The sequence below is a fragment of the Medicago truncatula genome, chromosome 3 (assembly GCF_003473485.1).
Source record: "Medicago truncatula cultivar Jemalong A17 chromosome 3, MtrunA17r5.0-ANR, whole genome shotgun sequence".
Taxonomy (NCBI): Eukaryota; Viridiplantae; Streptophyta; class Magnoliopsida; order Fabales; family Fabaceae; genus Medicago; species Medicago truncatula.
This window is the reverse complement of record NC_053044.1, coordinates 31,033,092-31,051,962: the sequence shown is the minus strand read 5'-3', so window position 1 is coordinate 31,051,962 and position 18,871 is coordinate 31,033,092. Positions and strand designations below refer to the sequence as shown.

Below are 18,871 nucleotides of genomic sequence, written 5' to 3'. Positions count from 1 at the left end.
TCTTAGATTTCCAAGAAACAGCTCCTCCAGCTATGCTAAATATATATCTACTGGTTGCTTTGGAATCACCCGACAAGGTGTTCCAATCTGCATCATTATATCTTTCAAGTACAACAGGATATCTTTGAGAATGCAGTCCTAAAGTCATAGTCCTTTTTAGGTATCCCATGACTATTTCAATCGCATGCCAATGCTCATTGCTTGGCCTACTTGTAAACTTGCATAAGAGTCCCACGACATAGGCAAAGTCGGGTCTAGTACAGTCACTGACATATCTGAGACCGCCAATGATGCTCGCATATTTAATTTGTATAACACGATTTCCATTGTTCTTAAAGAGTTTTACACTTGGATCATAAGGTTTACTCGCAGGTTTACAGTCAAAATAATTATATTTCCTTAAGATCTTTTCAATGTAGTGAGATTGATCCAAGGAAATTCCTTTTTCTGATCCTGTAATCTTAATGCTAAGAACTAAATCAACTTCTCCTAGATCTTTCATATCAAAGTTTGAACTCAACGGTGATTTCACAGAGTTTATGGCAGGAATGTTGAACCAAATGTTCTTTAAAGTGCGCGATGTGTGGCTCGTAGCATGCATCACACATGTATCAATAGTTGAGCCTTCATCTTGTCTTATTTCTCCTCACTGAAACGCTTGTAGTGATTATACTCCAAAAAAAATAAAAATACTTGATATATATTGTAAGAAAGTATAGTACGACCACAAAGTTGTCTGATTTGGGTGATTCGACATGTTTCAAGGTCTTGTCTGCCTAATAACTCTTCCATGCTCATTCATTCATTTATTTACAAAATCTCGACTACAACAAATAATAACTTGCTAAATAGATTTTAAAATGACTCCTAAATGATGTTAAAAACACTATATGAGTGACTATCATCACAACTTCACATTTTAACTTTTGCTTGTCCACAGGCAATATACTTGCAAAATAAAATTCGACATAACAAATATCCTTGATATATAAAAACACCAAGAGCCTTTAGCTGACCCGACATTTTTTGCAGTCTTTTGCTCGAAATTTGGTACATAGAGAACTTTAAAATTTTATGAAGGGATTATATTTTTTTAGTTTTTGCGGTCCTCTTTCCTTCATTTCTTGCATTATTTTTTGTTTCTTTAGAGACTTAATTTGATGAGTGTCTCTTAGTTCTATTGTACCCCATCCCTGACTTAGTGTTGGTGATTCCAGAAGCAACCTCAAATTGGTTTAGCAAAAGATATTATAAAGATAAAGGGTGGCTTGAAAAAGCTTTAGATACTAATAAAATTCTTGTAATTAACGCATGATATTACACGAAAATCTATCCGTATAAAAACAATAGACAAGTTTATAGAGAATAAATATTAAGACTTCATATTTCTTCTAATAATAGTATATTCAGATTTCATATTTCTTATAGTGTTTAATGTTTGTTTGCTTTGAGTTTTAGTCAAAAATCTATGCAAACCGACTGATTTGGTTTCTTTTGATTTTCAACATTTTTTAGAAGTGGAACAAAACCAAAGTAAATTGATAATATTCAGTTTGATTCGGTTCAGTTTATCTTTCCGTCTTAAAATACAAATAAATAAACTCAAAATTCTACAATTTTACTATGCATTTTTCAACTATAATCCCTTGCACATTACAATGCATGCATGCTACAATTTTGTGACTCATTTCTCTCGTTGAGATGCCAAAGTGTATTGGTGTATCTAATCTGGTGCTTGGAGTAAGAAATGAGAGTAAAAAATAAAATGGTGTAATATTTTGTTGGGACTAGGCTGGCAGATATTTGCAAAAGACATCACATTATTAAGTTATCGGTTTGGTTCGTCGGTTCATTACATTTTTAAATTGAAAACGAGAGCTGAATGAGTCCAGTTGGATTTTCTTCGGGTTGGGTTTGCTTCTGTTTTTGAATCAAACCAAAAAGAGCGGGTAATTTTTTATTTGGTTTTGATTTGGTTTTTCAATTTCATTTTATGCGAAGAGTTTACACCCTTAGTCAAATCAATAAAATTACGCTAAAAATTTGGTGGTGAAAATATATTGTAAGACTTATAAAATTGGTGGACTAATTTCTAAATTCATGATTTAATTAAAACAAGGGATCGGATTGAAATTATGTCTAAAAATTTTATTACGGCCATTATTGATTTTTGGAGATACGGAGTCTTAAACGGAGAACTGCAAAGTTTAATCTCAACCTTACAATCAAACTACCTCTTGGAGACGGGCTTTATTAGATTTAAATTGATGCATGTGGTCTATAATAAATATCATATATATACATCATTAATTGAATTTAAAATGTTGATTTTTGTTTATAATAATAACCAGAGGGTATATACTCATTCCTCTTGTCAAAAGAAATAAACTTACAATCCTTCCTTCTCAAAAAAAGAGACATATACTCCTTCCGATCACACTTTTGTAAACAAATATTTCTTATTCAAATTCATTAAATAAATGATGTAAAAAACCATATGATTATAAACTTTTTTTTTGACAAATCATATGATTATAAACTTAAAAAGAAAAAGTCGTGTGAGATTTGCAATAAATGATAAAATCCGAACCTTTGATGTAAATATTTTTTTAACCATATATTTGATCTAAATCATGTATTACCTAAGAACACTTAGATGAAATGATTAGATATATTTTTCCTCTTAATTGAAGGTTGTAAATTTAAATTCAATCTTGAGAATGTAGCAACCTTAAATCTCTTGAGAAATGAGAGTTTGGTCATTCATTTTATCTTTTTATTTTATCAGGTCATTCATTCATTCTATCTTACTCAACACATTAGTTTTTCAAATTGCTGATTCAGATAAAAATATCTAGGTGGTCTGTTAAAGAAAATTCCCTCTAATTAAGAAAGAGTTATTCCATTAATTACATTCATTTGGTTGCCATTTTTATAAAATAAATTATAGCTTATCTATAAAAGAATATAAATAACTTTTTTTTTTTTGACTAAAAATAATGTAAATAACTGGTTTCCAAATAAACTTTGATCTTCACACAACCTTATAATTAAATAAAATTCATTAACTTAAAAAATATTTTGAAATCCATGACATTTATCGGTTAGTGTTTGCTCATAAAATTACTATATCTCAATTTTATAAGTTTGTGGCAAAATAATTTCAGAAAATTGTGTATTGCAATGTGAACTCTTGTTTTTCATTACTATAATAATATTATCGATTATAAAAAGATCAGCATCTACAAAAATCTTTAACATTCGTCTAATTGTGTCACATAAGAGGATACGGTCAGTTTTTTTTTCTATAAATAAAAAATAAAAATTGGGATAAAAAGATGGTGCATCAATCTAAGATAGAAAAAATCTTCGAACTTTTTTATTTTATTTATGAATTATGAATACGTTTTCATATTATTCTCCCCTTACATATTTCCTCTGTACTTTACCAATTGAGTCAAACAACCTTCCCATTTAGTGAATTACACATTAAAATTTTGGATTTTATTTATTCTCTCCAAATGGGAAATATCTTTTTCTTTTGACAAAATATTGAAGGGTCATTTAAAAAAAGTTTTATTTTCAAAATCCTTCTAAAAAAAAGCCATATATCGCACACAGATATTGTTTTTAGACTGTAGCACACGGATTTAATCACTAATTTTCGTCCTAAGACAATGCACATATGTCGGTGGATATTATTTTAATTTTTTAAATTCAATTAATCTCAAATTTATCTACTATAAATACTGCATAACATAACATGAGTGAATACACCAAGCTTCATTTTTTGTAGAATTCCCTTCTTACAAATTTCTTTCTCTTTTCTCAACACTGCCATGACTAGGAAGAAGGTGAACCTTGCCTACATCACCAGTGACGCAAAGAGGAAGGGAACATTCAAGAAGAGAAAGAATGGTTTGAGATTTTCTTCTCTTTTATTTATATAAACCATGTCTATATCAATCTTGCATAGTTTTTTTTTTTTAGAGAAACAATCTTGCATAGTTGCATACCATACATGTAGTAATTACCATTGAAATATGACAAAAACTAGCATTCATGAGTTAGATATCTACTTGAAAAAATAAAATTAATAATTAAATTTAGAGATTGATAAATTGAATCAATGGGGAGTTGGGTCTAGCAAAATGGACTAAACTCCCATAACATGGTAAACTGAAGTTCAAATCCTGACTATGAAAGGTGCTCATATTTAATATCGGTGGCTCAAATAGGATCAACTTCAATAGAAGGAACCATAAAAATTTGATTGCCAGTAAATTAAGTGATTGAATGAGAGAGATTTCATTTTGTTTTTTGGTTTGGTTTATTTCCGAAATTTTTATTTTATTTAAATATATTTAACATGTTGTTTGTCCGTTTGGAATAGCGTCTGTGCGAGCTCAGCTGAAATTATTTTTATCTCATTGGTGTGTTTCGGGTCTTTTTATTAAAATAAAATAATTGTTTTTTCGATTAGTAGAAGAAAACTCACAAATTCATGATTTAGAGTTGTTTCAATTTTTATTTATCATAAAAAACATACTTTGTTGTTTCAATCATTAATTACTATCTTGTTGTATTTTTTTATAACAGGTTTGATCAAGAAGATTGATGAAATCAGCACGCTCTGTGGGATCGAAGCGTGCGCTATCATCTTTGATCAAAACGATCCTCAACCAGAGGTCTGGCCTTCACCATGGGGAGTGCAAACAGTGCTGTCAAAGTTTAAGAGATTGCCCGAACTTGAGCAAAGCAAAAAAATGTTCAATCAAGAGAGTTTCTTGAAGCAAAGGATCCAAAAAGCTCAAGAACAGCTGAAGAAACAAAGGAACGACAACAAAAGGAAGGAAATGACCCATCTGATGTTTCAATGCCTTAATGCTGGTCAGATTTTTGACCATGTTGGCATGGATGATCTCAATGATATCTCATGGTTGATCGATCAGAACTTGAAACAGATCGATAGGAAACTCGATCAGTCTCAAGCTGAAGAGGTTGTTCAAAACCAAGCTGGAAATGTGAGTGGAGGGGAGCAGGGAATGGAGAACATTGCTGATCCAATGCAAAGGCAGCATTGGCCAATGGATTTCACCAACAACAACATTGGTGATGTGTTACCATTTGAAAATGGTAACAATGTACCATTTGGTAACAATGTGCCACATGGTTTCTGGCCTTGATCAACAAGTCTCTTGAAAAATGATCATCATTTACTTTGTTGTTTTTTATCAGTCTCTATATTTCAATTGTTGAATTTATGTTTGGTTTAATTTTATTGCTTTTGTTTTTAAATGTGTCCATGCTTAGCGTCGGACACGGGAATAATTTTATTTCTTCATGTATTTTTATTAATTTCTTGTTTGAAAAACATTTAATCATTGTTGGTTAATGTTAAGATGAATAAATAGAGACTTCCTGAATTATTTTGTTTCCATTGGTATTGATGTCGTTTATGTTGGAATTTCAATTGATATTGGTTTTCATATAATCATTCTTGAAGAGGAATGCTACAGAAAGTTGCTTTTACACTCTCTTTTAATCACTTTCAACATGTATATTCATGTTACCTTATTTTTTTCTTTTTTCCAATTGCCGGCAAAACTCAAAAGCTTTCGCGCGAAGCAAAACTCGCGCCTAAATAAATTGAGCTGCAAGTTCAGAACTGCTACTCGCGCCTAAAATTTGTCCATTTACAGAAAAAAAAAATTAAAAATATTTGGCTCATCAACAACAACGGCGTGAGATTTCAATATTGAGTATGCAACTTCATGTTTAATCTAGAGTTGCATTTGAGTAACCAACTAATCATCTCTCTCGTTTTTTTCTCAATTTTATGGCAACGAAGTAGAGTTCAGTATACGAGTTAAAGGACATGACATTTGTTAAAGGATTGAACTCTTAATTTATTTGTGTTTTTTTTAGTTAATTTCATACTTGTTCCATTTGCTTCATGTGTATGGGTATAATTTTGTTATTCTCTAAAGCTTATAATTGTTGACTATGTTACTCCCTTTAGAAATCATTTGATAACATATCTATGAAAGTGAATAAACAATATTTTTCTATGGATGTTATCGATTTCAATTATAATGAATTTATAAAATAAAATAAAAAAAGACTTTAGTGGTCAAAGTTTGAGATTCGTGGTCCAAAACAATTCGAAGCATCGAATGGATGTTATCTACCAAACAGACACCCATTCGATGTTTCTGTTATTTCATTCAAAATAAATTATATCTTCCCATAAAAAAAAAAAAAATTATGGTATTGAAAAGTCATAGGAGAAACGACTAGTGCTCACGGATAGTGTTTGTTTGGTAGATTTTGAAAGGGGATTTTGATATAAAAAGAAAAGAAAGGAATAAATGAAAAGATTTGAAAAGGGGACACTTTTTTGTATCATTTTATAATACAAAATCTTTCTAATTCGAAAACTTTCTTTTCCGTTTTTTAATACAAAAATCATTTTATAATACAAAATCTTTCATTTTATAATAAAAAAATAAAATGTTTTGTTTTCGTTATCCCAAAACTTTCTTTTCCGTTTTTTTGGAGAACTTAATGTTTTCGTCCTCCAAAAAACGGACAAGTTTTGAGAATTGTTTAGACAGTTTCTCACTTTTATCCTTGCATTTTGGGTATGTATATGTCCTCAATCTTCAAATAAAGATTAATTGTTGAGAAAAGTTAAAACAATCAAACTTCAAGGTTGAATACAACCCAACCTTTAAATTGTAATGGTGTATTCGGTTCTTCTTCAACCCTTGATCTTGAACCACCAAAATCAATGACCCAAGCTCTTCGATTTGATTCGTCTTTGTTACTCTTTTGTGAATGATATTTTCGTGAAGCACCGCTTCCTAATTGATTTTCCAAAGTTTTCGCCAAAACAAGAATCCCCAATTGCAAGTGCTTGTCAAAAACCCTCCAATTCAATTGAGGTGAAAACCCTCATATTTTGCTCATAAATCTCACAAAAACACTCTACCCAATTTACAAGAACAATTCCTAAATTGGACGTTATCGCTCTACAATTTGATTATTCACCCAAAGTATCTAATTGTTATTTTAGAAAATGGTTTCAGAGAGAGAGAGATTTAGATAGTAGATGAAGAGTGTGTGCTTTTTGAAAAGGGAATGAAGGAAAACTAGTTTATATAGTTTATTTTCGTTTAGAGTAACGATTATAAAAAAAATAGGATTTTTTAACCATATGTATTGGTAAAAATAATTGTTTCAATCTTCAAACGATGCCCATAATGCATTTTACTCCTTGAATCGAATCGAATAGAAATTTCTCTGAATCGATTCAGATAGTGTCCTCATTACTTATAACCATTGAAATCATTCATTACCTTTCTCTCTACTATCCTTCTCTCAAAAACTATAAGAAAACACTTTATGAAGTTGCTCTTTGGGTTGATTAGGTTATTTTAGAAAGTTTTGATTTATGTCTTTTACTTTTTGTAAAGCACCCTATTACTATAGGTCACATCCTTCATATGGTGTTTCTAAATATAAAATGTTGAAAAAGTTGGGAACAAGTTATGTACACATGCTCTCTCTCTCTCTATCTATCTATCTATCTATCTATCTATCTGCAACTCTTGATTAAACACTTTTTCAAGGATAGTTTGTAGGATTTGATATATGGGTTGATAGGATGCTATAGTTTTTTGTAACAACTAGTTTCTCCCAAGGATCTAAAGCAAAAGTAGGTTTTATTTTCACCTCCAAATGTGATTGTGTGGGGCTGTTTCAGAAGACATCAAAGTTGAAGGGAATGAAACAAGGTTCATAGCATTGAAGATTTCTTGGACATGAACTTTGAAGGAGTGCATGAAAATTTAAGATTCAAATACTTTGGATGATCCAATTTCAAGAAGATTTGAAGATTTTTGGTTTTAGAATAGTTACTTAGCATAGAAGATTTAGGATCAGTTGGATTCACAAATTAAAGGAATCATTTTACTTCACTCTAATTTCAGCAATATAATAGTTAAAGACCGTATAGTTTTTTCTACGAAGAGTGAATGTACCCCATACCAAGGACGGTTGGGGGAACCACTATAAATGTGGGTGTGTTTCTCTTCCTTTTTCTTTAATTTCTACAATTTATAATTTGATATATGATAATTGTTGATTAGGTTAATTGATGTGTTAAGTGATTGAATATGTTAAACCTAACTTTCTTGAAATAATTTTGTGAACTAATTTGATAATTCAATCACTTCTCATATTTGGGATTAACTGGTCTTTAATTTCATCATAGATCAAATAATTGTAAGTTTCTTTGTTATTAATTGTTGTATTCGCAACAAGTTTTTCAAACAACATTTCCACGCAGAGTTTTTAAGACAAATGTACCCCCCCCCCCCCCCCCCCAGATTTGTATCGTTATCATCATATCTACTAACACTTTGTTCATAGGTCTTTATGTGAATTGGATCTAGGATTATAGGGAAAAAATTCAATGAATTTGAGATGCTCAAATTTCCTAAAGACATAACAAAGATTTTTTTGTATCCTCTAACATTGAAGGAAATCAAAGGAATCTATGTGGAAGAAGGGACCATGATAATAATTTCTGAAGGATCTCATATGATTAAAGATTTTAAGGGTTGAGGTATTAAATTCATGGATCTCGGATTTACATCAAGTTAGAGGTGGTCTTGCTACAAGTAGATTTAGGGTTTTGGTCATCTTTGGATTAAAGAGTGATAAGATTCGTTAATTACTTGTAATCAAACCTTGTAGTACATTGTAATAACATTCAATCATAATGAAAATAGTTGATGTACCCCATAGCAAGGATGATTGGGGGAACCGATATGAATCTGGTGTACTCTATTCCTTTATCTTTTAATTTCCACATTATATGATTTGATTCTTGATAAATTTTGAGAGGTTTAATTTCAATATGTGTTAAGTGATTGAATGTGCTAAAAATAGTTTTTCTTTGAAGAATATTGTGTTTTCAATCGTTATTCAATCACTTGTCATAATTGAAATTAACTTGGTTATTATTTCATCAATGATCAAATCAATGTGATTTTTGTTGGTATTCATTTCATTGATTAAGGTGTAGGTTTGATTAAGATTGAATTTGAATTGTAATTGAGTGTATAATATTTGATTGTGATATATTGAATCAATCGTTCAATATTGTTTTTTAGTGTGTACATTGCTTCGATTAGATTTCCTTTGTTGCTTATATAAATTGCAATAGTCAAATGATTTTTTGAAAAACCGCGTTTTCACGAGTAAGGTTTTGAGGGAAAATATCCCCCCAAGATTCGTTATCTTACAGTCTTATAAACAAATAATAATTCATATTCAAGATTCATTATCATGCAAATAGATGTTGGATTTGAACTGTCCTAAAGGTTTTCTTCATCAACCAAGGGATTATGTACATGATGGTTAATGTTACTTTCATAAGCGTGTTGAACCAAAATGAGTTTTAGAACCATGTTTCTAGGTTTTGACTTTCAAGTAAACTTTTTGGTTTTTAAACACCAAGCTCTTAACGTAAAGGAATATACATTTGGTACTGAAGAGAATCTAGAGGGGTGTATTGGATTGAGATTTTAAAAGACTATTTTGACAAAAAAAAGTCTTGAAGATTTTAAAAGATTGTGGAGGAATGTATTAACTTTCAAAGGATTTTAAAAGACTTTTAAGATTTTGAGGGATTTTAGTTCATGAACTTTTAAAGATTTGAAAGTATTTTATGAGAATTCATAAGATTTGAAATGACTATCAAATTTTAGCAATAATTCAAAATTACAAGAGTTGACTAAATAAAAAATCAAAGGTTTGCTAGACAAAAAAAAAAAAAAAATCAAAGGTTTGCATGATAAAAAATTAAATCAATACATTTTTTATGGGATTGACTACTAATAATAATATATTATAATAATAATTACTTAATAAAATCAAACTTATTCCTTGAAAAAAAAAACTTATTGATAATAATAAAATAAACATGTAAGAGCACGAAAAAGAAAATATGAAGGTAAATAATGTGATCAACAACAACCAATTCGTGAAGAAAATAAAAATGACGAGAATAAAAAAAAATTAAAAACTTGGAAAAAGAAAACAAACATGAAATAATGATACTGAGAGAAACAAAAAATGAAGTGGGAGAATGAGTAAAAAGTCTCAAGAAATCTCAAAGCTATGTGTTGGAGACAAAAAAGTCTCAAGGTTAGGTGTGAGATTGTTAGTAGGTACATTTTACACTAAAAAGTCTCACAAAATCCATTACTCACAACAATCCATTAAAATCCTTACAATTTTGAATACCAATAGACAATTTTTAAGATGTGCAAAACCTCAATTGAATACCACTGAATTTTATTGGACTCATTAAAAAATCATGAAAATCCTAATTGAATACCACAAGAATGTTTTAGATTCCTTAAAAGTCTTGATTGAATACCTAAAGACTTTTTTAAAACAAAAAAATCTTTTAAAATCCTTTGAAATCTCAATTGAATACACTCCCTAAGGCTATGATGTGAAGAAAAATCAATAAAAAGTCAAATCTCATATAAGAATTTGCATGGAGCCTATCAGAATCTGATGGAAAACAAACTCCTACAAAAGCACATGCTGACTAATGGACACTTCATAGTGAATTCTGATGAGATCATAACAATTTTTGTCTTCTTTTGAAGAGATGTTGCTTTTGAAGTTCGAAAGTATAATTTGTCTTCTTCTGACCACTTGTATAAATAAACAAAGATTTTGAAAGGCAAATAGAATGCAAAAAAACATTCTTCGAGAAGCAAAGGATATCTATATTACTATTCAACATAATTATCCATTAGAGGTAAAGCTTTCAAACTTTATCAAAGCTTCTCAAGGAAAAATTAATCCACTAACACTTCTTTAAACAACGACTTTATTATCTTCTTCTATTTAAGGACCTTGAGTATTTGAAGAACATAAGAGACTTCACAAATTTTAAATGTGCCAAAACTTTATCAAATACGATAACACGCAAACACTTGGAAATTTTTTTACAGTCTTTCAATCTTAGAATTTCTTCGGTGTCAAAAGTTAATTGAGCTTTAAGTTATGTTATCATGGTTTTTGGGTGCCAAGCCATTAATTGGACTTGTACCTTTCGACCGTTGATATCTCTCTTTTTTCTTGGGAAGGGTAAAAGGAGAAAAACCCTTGAGTTTCCGAATTCGGGGGTCGGTTTTACTACGGGAAGGTGTTAGGCACTCGGAGTAACTATAGTCCTCTATAGGAGCCGTTTTCCTAAGTCTATATTCACGCTTATTTTTACTTACTTTTGAAAATGGGAGGTTTATTTAGTTAAGAATGGGGGGAGAGAAGTTGTAAGACTTTTTATCTTTTAGTTGATTTGAAGAAAATTTTAATGTGTTGCTATTTGATTTTTAAAGTTTGAAAATGATTTTTTGAAGAAGAGAAAGGAGGCCTTAAAGGCTTGAGAAGTAAAAAATGTGAAGTTTGCCCAATTTTACTTAATAAAATAGTCTAAGTCACTTAAGGTTTATTCAGAATTTTCTTAAGAAAGTAAAAGGAAACATCAAAGGAGTGTTGACTCCAAAGTTCATTTTAAAAAAAAGCTAGAATTATGGAACTTGGTTTGCTTTACGAAAAAAAAATATTTTCTAAGTACTCGCGTTCCCTAATCATACATCTAAACGAATGTCATACACCGTGTGTGAGTGTCGGTGCTCGTGTCGGTGTACATCAATAGAGTCCATAGTCCCTTTTACATTGTCCTAGATACATTCTATAGTCTTTGCATGAAATATAAGAAATAACACCTACCTAAATATTACAATTCCAAATAAAAGTAAAAAATGAATGCAAAGAAACTAAACTATGTAAAAGGATGGAAATGGAATGCTAAACGATATGTATGAAGTACCAAAGTAAACTTGTTAGTAAAAAAAAAAAATAACAAGTACTAAGAAATAAAAGCATGCAAGATGGCACAAAAAGTTAACAAAATGACATTAAACCCTAAAAACTTAGGTATGAAACCTAAAGCATTCTTGGCCTCTAATTCTCATGCTTTAACAAATTTTGAAAGAGTTTTCTTTATCTCAAGTTATAGCATGGAATTATTGGAAACATGCAAGCATGGTTTCATGCCATATTTTCTAGAATAAACTTGGCATTTTATATCTTTCAAAATATGCATATATTGTTCATAAAATTAAGAACTTATGAACCAAATCAAAACAGCAAATCAACATGAAATTATAGGCACAAATCTCTCATATTAACACATCAAGTAGCTTTTATTACATATTCTCACATCAAGGACAAATGTGTGAAGAAGAATCCATAACAAATAATTCAAAGAGAATTAAAATGCTATGAATTAATTATACCAAAATTTCATAGATCCTTAATGTGCAAAAATGTCATAAAAACACTAAGAAAATATCAAGAAACATGTATGAATTTTTCTAGGAATTTTACCACAATTTTAATCAAGACATAGGTGCAGGTAGCAAAAAATAGGGGTGTGAACAGCAAGAAAAAAGCAAGAAATGTGCAGAACATTAAGCCCAAACCCAAAGCCCAACACCAAAACTCAGATTGCACAGGAACCACACGATTGATCCAGGGTCCTGAAACCCTAGATCAAACGGCCAGGAACCAAGGGGGGTTGGACCGGTCCTGAACCGGTCCGGTTCACTGGCTTTATAAGGGGGGGAAACCGGTTTTTTTTATAATTCTTCTTCTCCTTCTCTCTCTTCTCTCATTCTAGTGAGAGAAGTTCTCACTTCTCTCTTCCTCACCGCGCCGGATTCTGGAAAAACAGGAGATGATCTTCATCTTCTCCGGCGGAGTTTGTTCCTCCGGCGTGGTGGCCGGCCACCCAAGGGTGGCGGCGCCGCCGCCGGAGTTGAGCAAACTCCTCCGATTTTGAAAATTTTTACATTTTTAGATATCCTTTTTCGTGCTATTCATGAATCCAAACTTAGTTTTTTGAGAAAAAGTCCCAATCGGAGTAGATCTAACTTCAAAGATTCGGAAATTTGAATTTTAAAGAGGAAGAAAGAGGAAGAGGAATCGTTACCTATTTGTGGTGTGTTGTAGAGCAAGGGAGAGAGCTTTGCTTTCTTCCGAATCCGGAATATTCCTTCCTTCCTTCTCTTCTCTTTCACGTGGCTCTTTGACCGAATTTGTGCTTGTTGTTTGGTGATGTTCTTGGCGCGGATTTGTGGATTTTTGTGATTCTTGGTACGGATTTGGTTCGGATTCGGTTTTGTGGCTTTTTGGTACGGATTTGTTGCTTTTTGGTACGAATTTGTTGCTGGATTTTGGTACGAATTTGTTGCTTTGTTGATTTTTCTTCTTCCCCTCTCTCTGTGATCGTGCTTGAATTCGCCGCTTCCGGTGGCGGATTCGCACTTGAATTGTGGAGCAGAGGCGATTCGATGATGAAGATTCGCAAAGAATCTCTGAGAATCACCAAAAAAAGGGATGAATTTGATGAATCTGTGATGATTTTCGGTTAGGGTTTTTGTGTGTGTTCTTGATGATTTTCTGTTTTGATTTGTAACTGAATAGAGAGAGAAGAAAAAATCTGTTTGTGATGTGTCACCCCCATGGATCTGTGCAGAATAAAGCTATTTATAGACTGCCATGTGTAGTTTTGGACCAATGAGGAGCTGCCATGTGGCATTGGACTTTTCTGCAAAAACAAAAACTCAAGGACTAAACTGCAAATGACCAAAAGGACTGAAATGCGAAATAAAAAAAGTTCTGGATTAAAAAGCAAATTTGGACTTCTTTGGGGACCAAAATGCAAAAAATAAAATAATAATAAAAAAAATAAAATTGGGATAAAATTGGTAATCTGACCAAACGTAAAGCGAAACAAAAATAAAATTGACAAAACGGACTAAAACGAACCAATGGCTTAAATGAGGTACTTCAAAGTAACCTCTCTATGCCAAATTTTTGTGTGAAATGACCAAAATGCCCCTAGGGCTAAAAATGACCTAAACTGACTCAAACAGACTTGACACTGACTCGGACGCAAGTTTGAAATGAATTTAAACAGGGTTTACTGATGAAATGTTAAAAATGAATTTGAAAAGACTCAGAGACAGTCACAAGGATGAAAATGGGTCCCACTGCAGGAAATGACCAAAATACCCTTCTGCATGACTTTTTGCAAATTTTGAAATAAACTGTAGAAAAAGCAATGTAATGATTCAGAGACACTTTTGAATGACTTACAAGACAAGTAAAGACATTTTGAAAGGTTTTATGCAAGAAAAACATAGGTAAAATTGTGATTGAAAATACTGCGAGGTAGAGACAAAATGAATTGTACAGTTGAAACTTGATAATTGACAAAGTTTGAGATGAAATTGGGCCCAGTATTTTTAGGTCCAAAAACAGGGTATAACAGCTGCCCCTATTTAAGTTTCTTTGTCTGGAGAGTCAAGAGACGGAGTCTTTGGCTTGACAGGACGAAGATACTTAAATATTAGCATTTGCACTATGTTTGGACGTAAAAATACGCCTACCCATTTTCAAATAATATGCATGCCATGCATCATTTGGATTATAAATGCAAGACCTCATGGGGATTGGAATTAACAAAATATGTCGTATCCATTGCGGGATTGGTAGACATTGACAAAGATAGTGAATAGCAGAGTAACGGGAAACTAGAAACAAGTTGGACAGGTACAAGCTGTTCTTGGATTCAAACTAGCCACTTGACCGGGGATGAAACAAACAGACAACTGCGAGTTGTTCTTATGGATTCGAACTGGTCACTTCACAGGGGATAGAGGTTACTGGACAAACATGAGTTGTTCTTATGGATTCGAACTGGTAACTCACTTGGGGATATTGGAAAGTGCGAGTTGTTCTTATGGATTCGAACTGGTGACCCGACTGGGAAAAAAAGAAAATTGGCAAGTACGAGTTGTTCTTACGGATTCGAACTGGTGACTCGACTGAAAACATGTAAAATTGGCAGGTACGAGTTGTTCTTACGGATTCGAACTGGTTACTCGACTGAAAGCAAGGCAAATAGACAGGTGCGAGCTTGTTCTTGGATGCGAACTGGTTACTCCACCGGACAGAAAGAGATAGACAGGTACAAGCTGCTCTTGGATTGAGCTAGTCACTTGACCAAACGGAAACATATTGACAGGTACGAGCTGCTCTTGGATTGAGCTGGGCACTCGACCGATAACATAAGCAAATTGATAGGTACAAGCTATTCTTGGACTTGAACTAGCCACTTGACCGAACAGAAACATATTCACTGGGGATTGGTTTGTTGGCAAAATATAGATTGAGGTTGACTTGACGTCGACTTGATTTGAAAGGTAGAAATTGACCGATATTATTGGCTCACAAGGTTTTGACAAAGAACCTGTCATGAGTTTTGAATTGAGACTGATATTGATATTGGAAATGCGATATGCATGGATGATATAACAGTTTTATTAAATGCATGGGCACGTAATATGCATGATTATGCATGTATGAATGCTTGCAATGCATGACTGTTGGCATCTTGTAGGCACGACTTCACGGGGAAGACAAGACATTAGAGTATTGGGCACGTAGTGGCTCGTGCTATATTACACATTCTTGGAAATCCTCTTTGGAGATGACGTCGTTGGGAGACGTATCGGAACCATGGCTGAGGGCAGGTAGGTATGCAACTTGCTGGGGATAGAATCTTGGGAGACTTTACTGGGGATAATGCCGGATGTATCGTGGACGTCGCATCTGTGGTCAATGCTTTTTGCATGTTATTTTCTCAATTTTCATTCATCATTTTTTGCATCCCATTTTTGCCTGGATCGCCCTTTCGGGTTTTCGATCCACCGGGGTAATAAATTCTTTTCAATGCCCCATTTTTGCCTGAACTGCCCTTTCGGGTTGTCAATCCAGCGGGGTGCTCATTTTTGCCTAAGTCGCCCTTTCGGGTTTTCAACTTAGCGAGCTCATTCAATTTCATGCATTTTCATTCTGTTTTTTCATTCTTGCCATTGACCACAGATTATCTTGGAGGAGAACCTGCTTTTAACATATATTGAAATAGACATCGACATACTCTCGCTCATGCATGTTCATTTGAATGTACCCTGTTGCTCAGGTTTGCTTTTCAAAATAGACAAAAAGTTTTCAATTTTCAAAATGTTTGTTTCAAGCATTGTCATTATCAAAATAGAAAGAAAATGTTTTGTATATAGCTTTGAAAGTAGAAGAAAAAATAGAGTTTTCAAACAAAAGCAAAGGCTCAAATTGATGTATAAGAGTGGTGGTCAGCCAAAGGCATGACTCCACGGATTCACAAAGCTTGGAAAATGGTAATTTTATTGGTTGGTGGTACATTGAACACGGTAACCACTACAGTTCTTAGAAACTTTGAATTCACAAGTACAGAAGCTTTTGATGAAGATAGGCATTAACAGCTGCAGATGCCCCAAGGGAGACGGTGGTTGACTAGATATAGTTACTTGCCTTTTGTTTCAATCTCATTTTTGCATGAACCGCCCTTCCGGGTTTTCGGCTCATCGAGACGCTCATTCTTGCTTGAGTTGCGTACAATCTCAGCGAGCTTTTCATATTTGTTTTTTTTTGTCCCTTATTTTTGCCTGGACCGCCCTTTCGGGTTTTCGACCTACCACGCTGTTCTTTTCACATTTCTAGGCAAAGTATTTCTTGACTATATCGGCATTCACTGGATTTGGAAGTTCTACACCATCCATGTGTGTAAGGATTAAAGCACCACCGGAGAAGGCCTTCTTGACAACATAAGGACCTTCATAGTTAGGCGTCCACTTGCCCCTTGGGTCGGGTTGCTGGCTTATCCTCCTTTTCAATACAAGTTCCCCTACCTTGAATTCTCGAGGATGGACTTTCTTGTCAAAAGCAGTCTTCATTCTTGCTTGATATGACTGTCCGCGAGCCATGGCATCCATACGTTTTTCCTCAATCAAATTCAACTGATCATACCGGCTTTGGCACCATTCAGCCTCAGATAACTTTGCTTCCATGATCACACGGAGGGATGGGATCTCCACTTCCAAAGGAAGAACTGCTTCCATACCATATACAAGAGAGAAAGGGGTTGCCCCGGTTGAACTGCGCACTGTAGTACGGTAACCATGCAGAGCATAGGGTAACATCTCGTGCCAGTCCTTGCAAGTGGTTACCATCTTCTGGACAATTCTCTTGATATTCTTGTTGGCGGCCTCAACTGCACCATTCATCTGAGGTCTATAAGGAGAAGAGTTATGATGCTCAATTTTGAATTCTTCACAAAGAGCTTGCACCACATTGTTGTTCAGGTTGGTACCATTGTCGGTAATAATCTTGCTGGGAACACCATATCGACAGATGATGTTGTTCTTGATGAACTTAGCTACCACTTGCTTGGTCACATTGGTATAAGATGCTGCTTCAACCCACTTGGTAAAGTAGTCAATTGCCACTAAGATGAAACGATGACCATTTGAAGCTTTCGGTTCAATTCTTCCAATCATGTCGATGCCCCACATTGAGAACGGCCATGGGGATGACATAACATTGAGAGCGTGCGGAGGCACATGAATCTTATCAGCATAGATTTGACATTTGTGGCATTTTCTGGCGTACTGGTAGCAATCATGCTCCATGGCCATCCAGTAGTAACCTGCTCGTAACAACTTCCTTGACATAGTATGCCCTGTAGCATGGGTCCCGAAGGTACCGTCATGTACATCATGCATTAACTGCTCTGCTTCGTGTTCATCAACACATCTTAACAATACCATGTCATAGTTTCTCTTGTACAGAATATCTCCATCTAACAGGAATCTACTGGCCAATCTTCTCAAGGTCTTCTTGTCTTGTTTGGAAGCACCTGGCGGGTACTCACGGCTCAGCAAGAACTGCTTGATGTCGTAGTACCAGGGTCTATAGCCAACCACATTTTCACCAGCCTGATCGATCACATCCCCAATAGCAAACACATGCGAAGGTCTTTCAAGGCGTTGCACTTTAATTATTGGCACATCATTCCAATGGTTTACTCGAAACATGGAGGATAGAGTAGCAAGAGCATCAGCCATTTGGTTCTCATCACGAGGAATATGGTGCAGCTCAACCTTTGTAAAATATGTCAGCAAACGTCTCGCATAATCACGATAAGGAATCAAATTAGCATGGTGGGTCTCCCATTCACCCTTTATCTGATTGATGACGAGCGCAGAATCTCCATAGATGTCGAGGTGTTTGATTCTCATGTCAATTGCTTCCTCGATCCCAAAGATACATGCTTCATACTCAGCCATATTGTTGGTACATTCGAACAAGATTCTGGCGGTAAAAGGAATGTGATGCCCCTGCGGGGATACAATGACTGCCCCAATTCCCTTACCATAAGCATTGACAGCACCATCAAAGACTAAACCCCACTTGCTATTGGGATCTGGACCTTCATTAATCAACGGTTCTTCGCAGTCTTTGGATTCCAAATACATGATCTCTTCATCAGGGAAGTCGAATTCAATTGGTTGATAGTCATCAAGAGGTTGATAAGCAAGGTGATCGGCGAGAATGCTACCTTTGATTGCCTTTTGAGTTTTGAACACAATATCATATTCAGACAAAAGCATCTGCCAGCGTGCAATCTTTCCAGTAACAGCAGCTTTCTCAAAGATATACTTGATCGGATCCATTCTGGATATCAACCAAGTTGTATGATTCACCAAATAATGACGCAGGCGTTTAGCGGCCCAGGCCAAAGCACAACAAGTCTTCTCAAGCATTGTGTACCGAGTTTCACAATCGGTGAACTTCTTGCTTAGATAGTAAATAGCATGCTCTTTCTTTCCAG

General features: G+C 34.0%; 1 protein-coding gene across 1 annotated transcript; it reads left to right on the top strand.

Annotated features, from left to right (window-relative positions):
- Positions 1-3,828: 3,828 nt before the first annotated feature.
- Positions 3,829-5,229, top strand: LOC25491067 (agamous-like MADS-box protein AGL80). Its single transcript, XM_013604982.3, has 2 exons — positions 3,829-3,918; positions 4,600-5,229. Exons 1-2 carry the CDS (start codon positions 3,840-3,842, stop codon positions 5,184-5,186), a joined length of 666 nt encoding a protein of 221 aa, XP_013460436.1. The 5' UTR covers positions 3,829-3,839; the 3' UTR covers positions 5,187-5,229.
- Positions 5,230-18,871: the final 13,642 nt, after the last annotated feature.

Excerpts from the sequence above, each read along its gene's own strand:
- LOC25491067 (XM_013604982.3), top strand. The coding sequence starts at position 3,840 with ATGACTAGGAAGAAGGTGAACCTTGCCTACATCACCAGTGACGCAAAG. Across the intron at positions 3,919-4,599 it reads ATTCAAGAAGAGAAAGAATG|GTTTGATCAAGAAGATTGAT; the intron begins GTTTGAGATTTT and ends TTTTTATAACAG.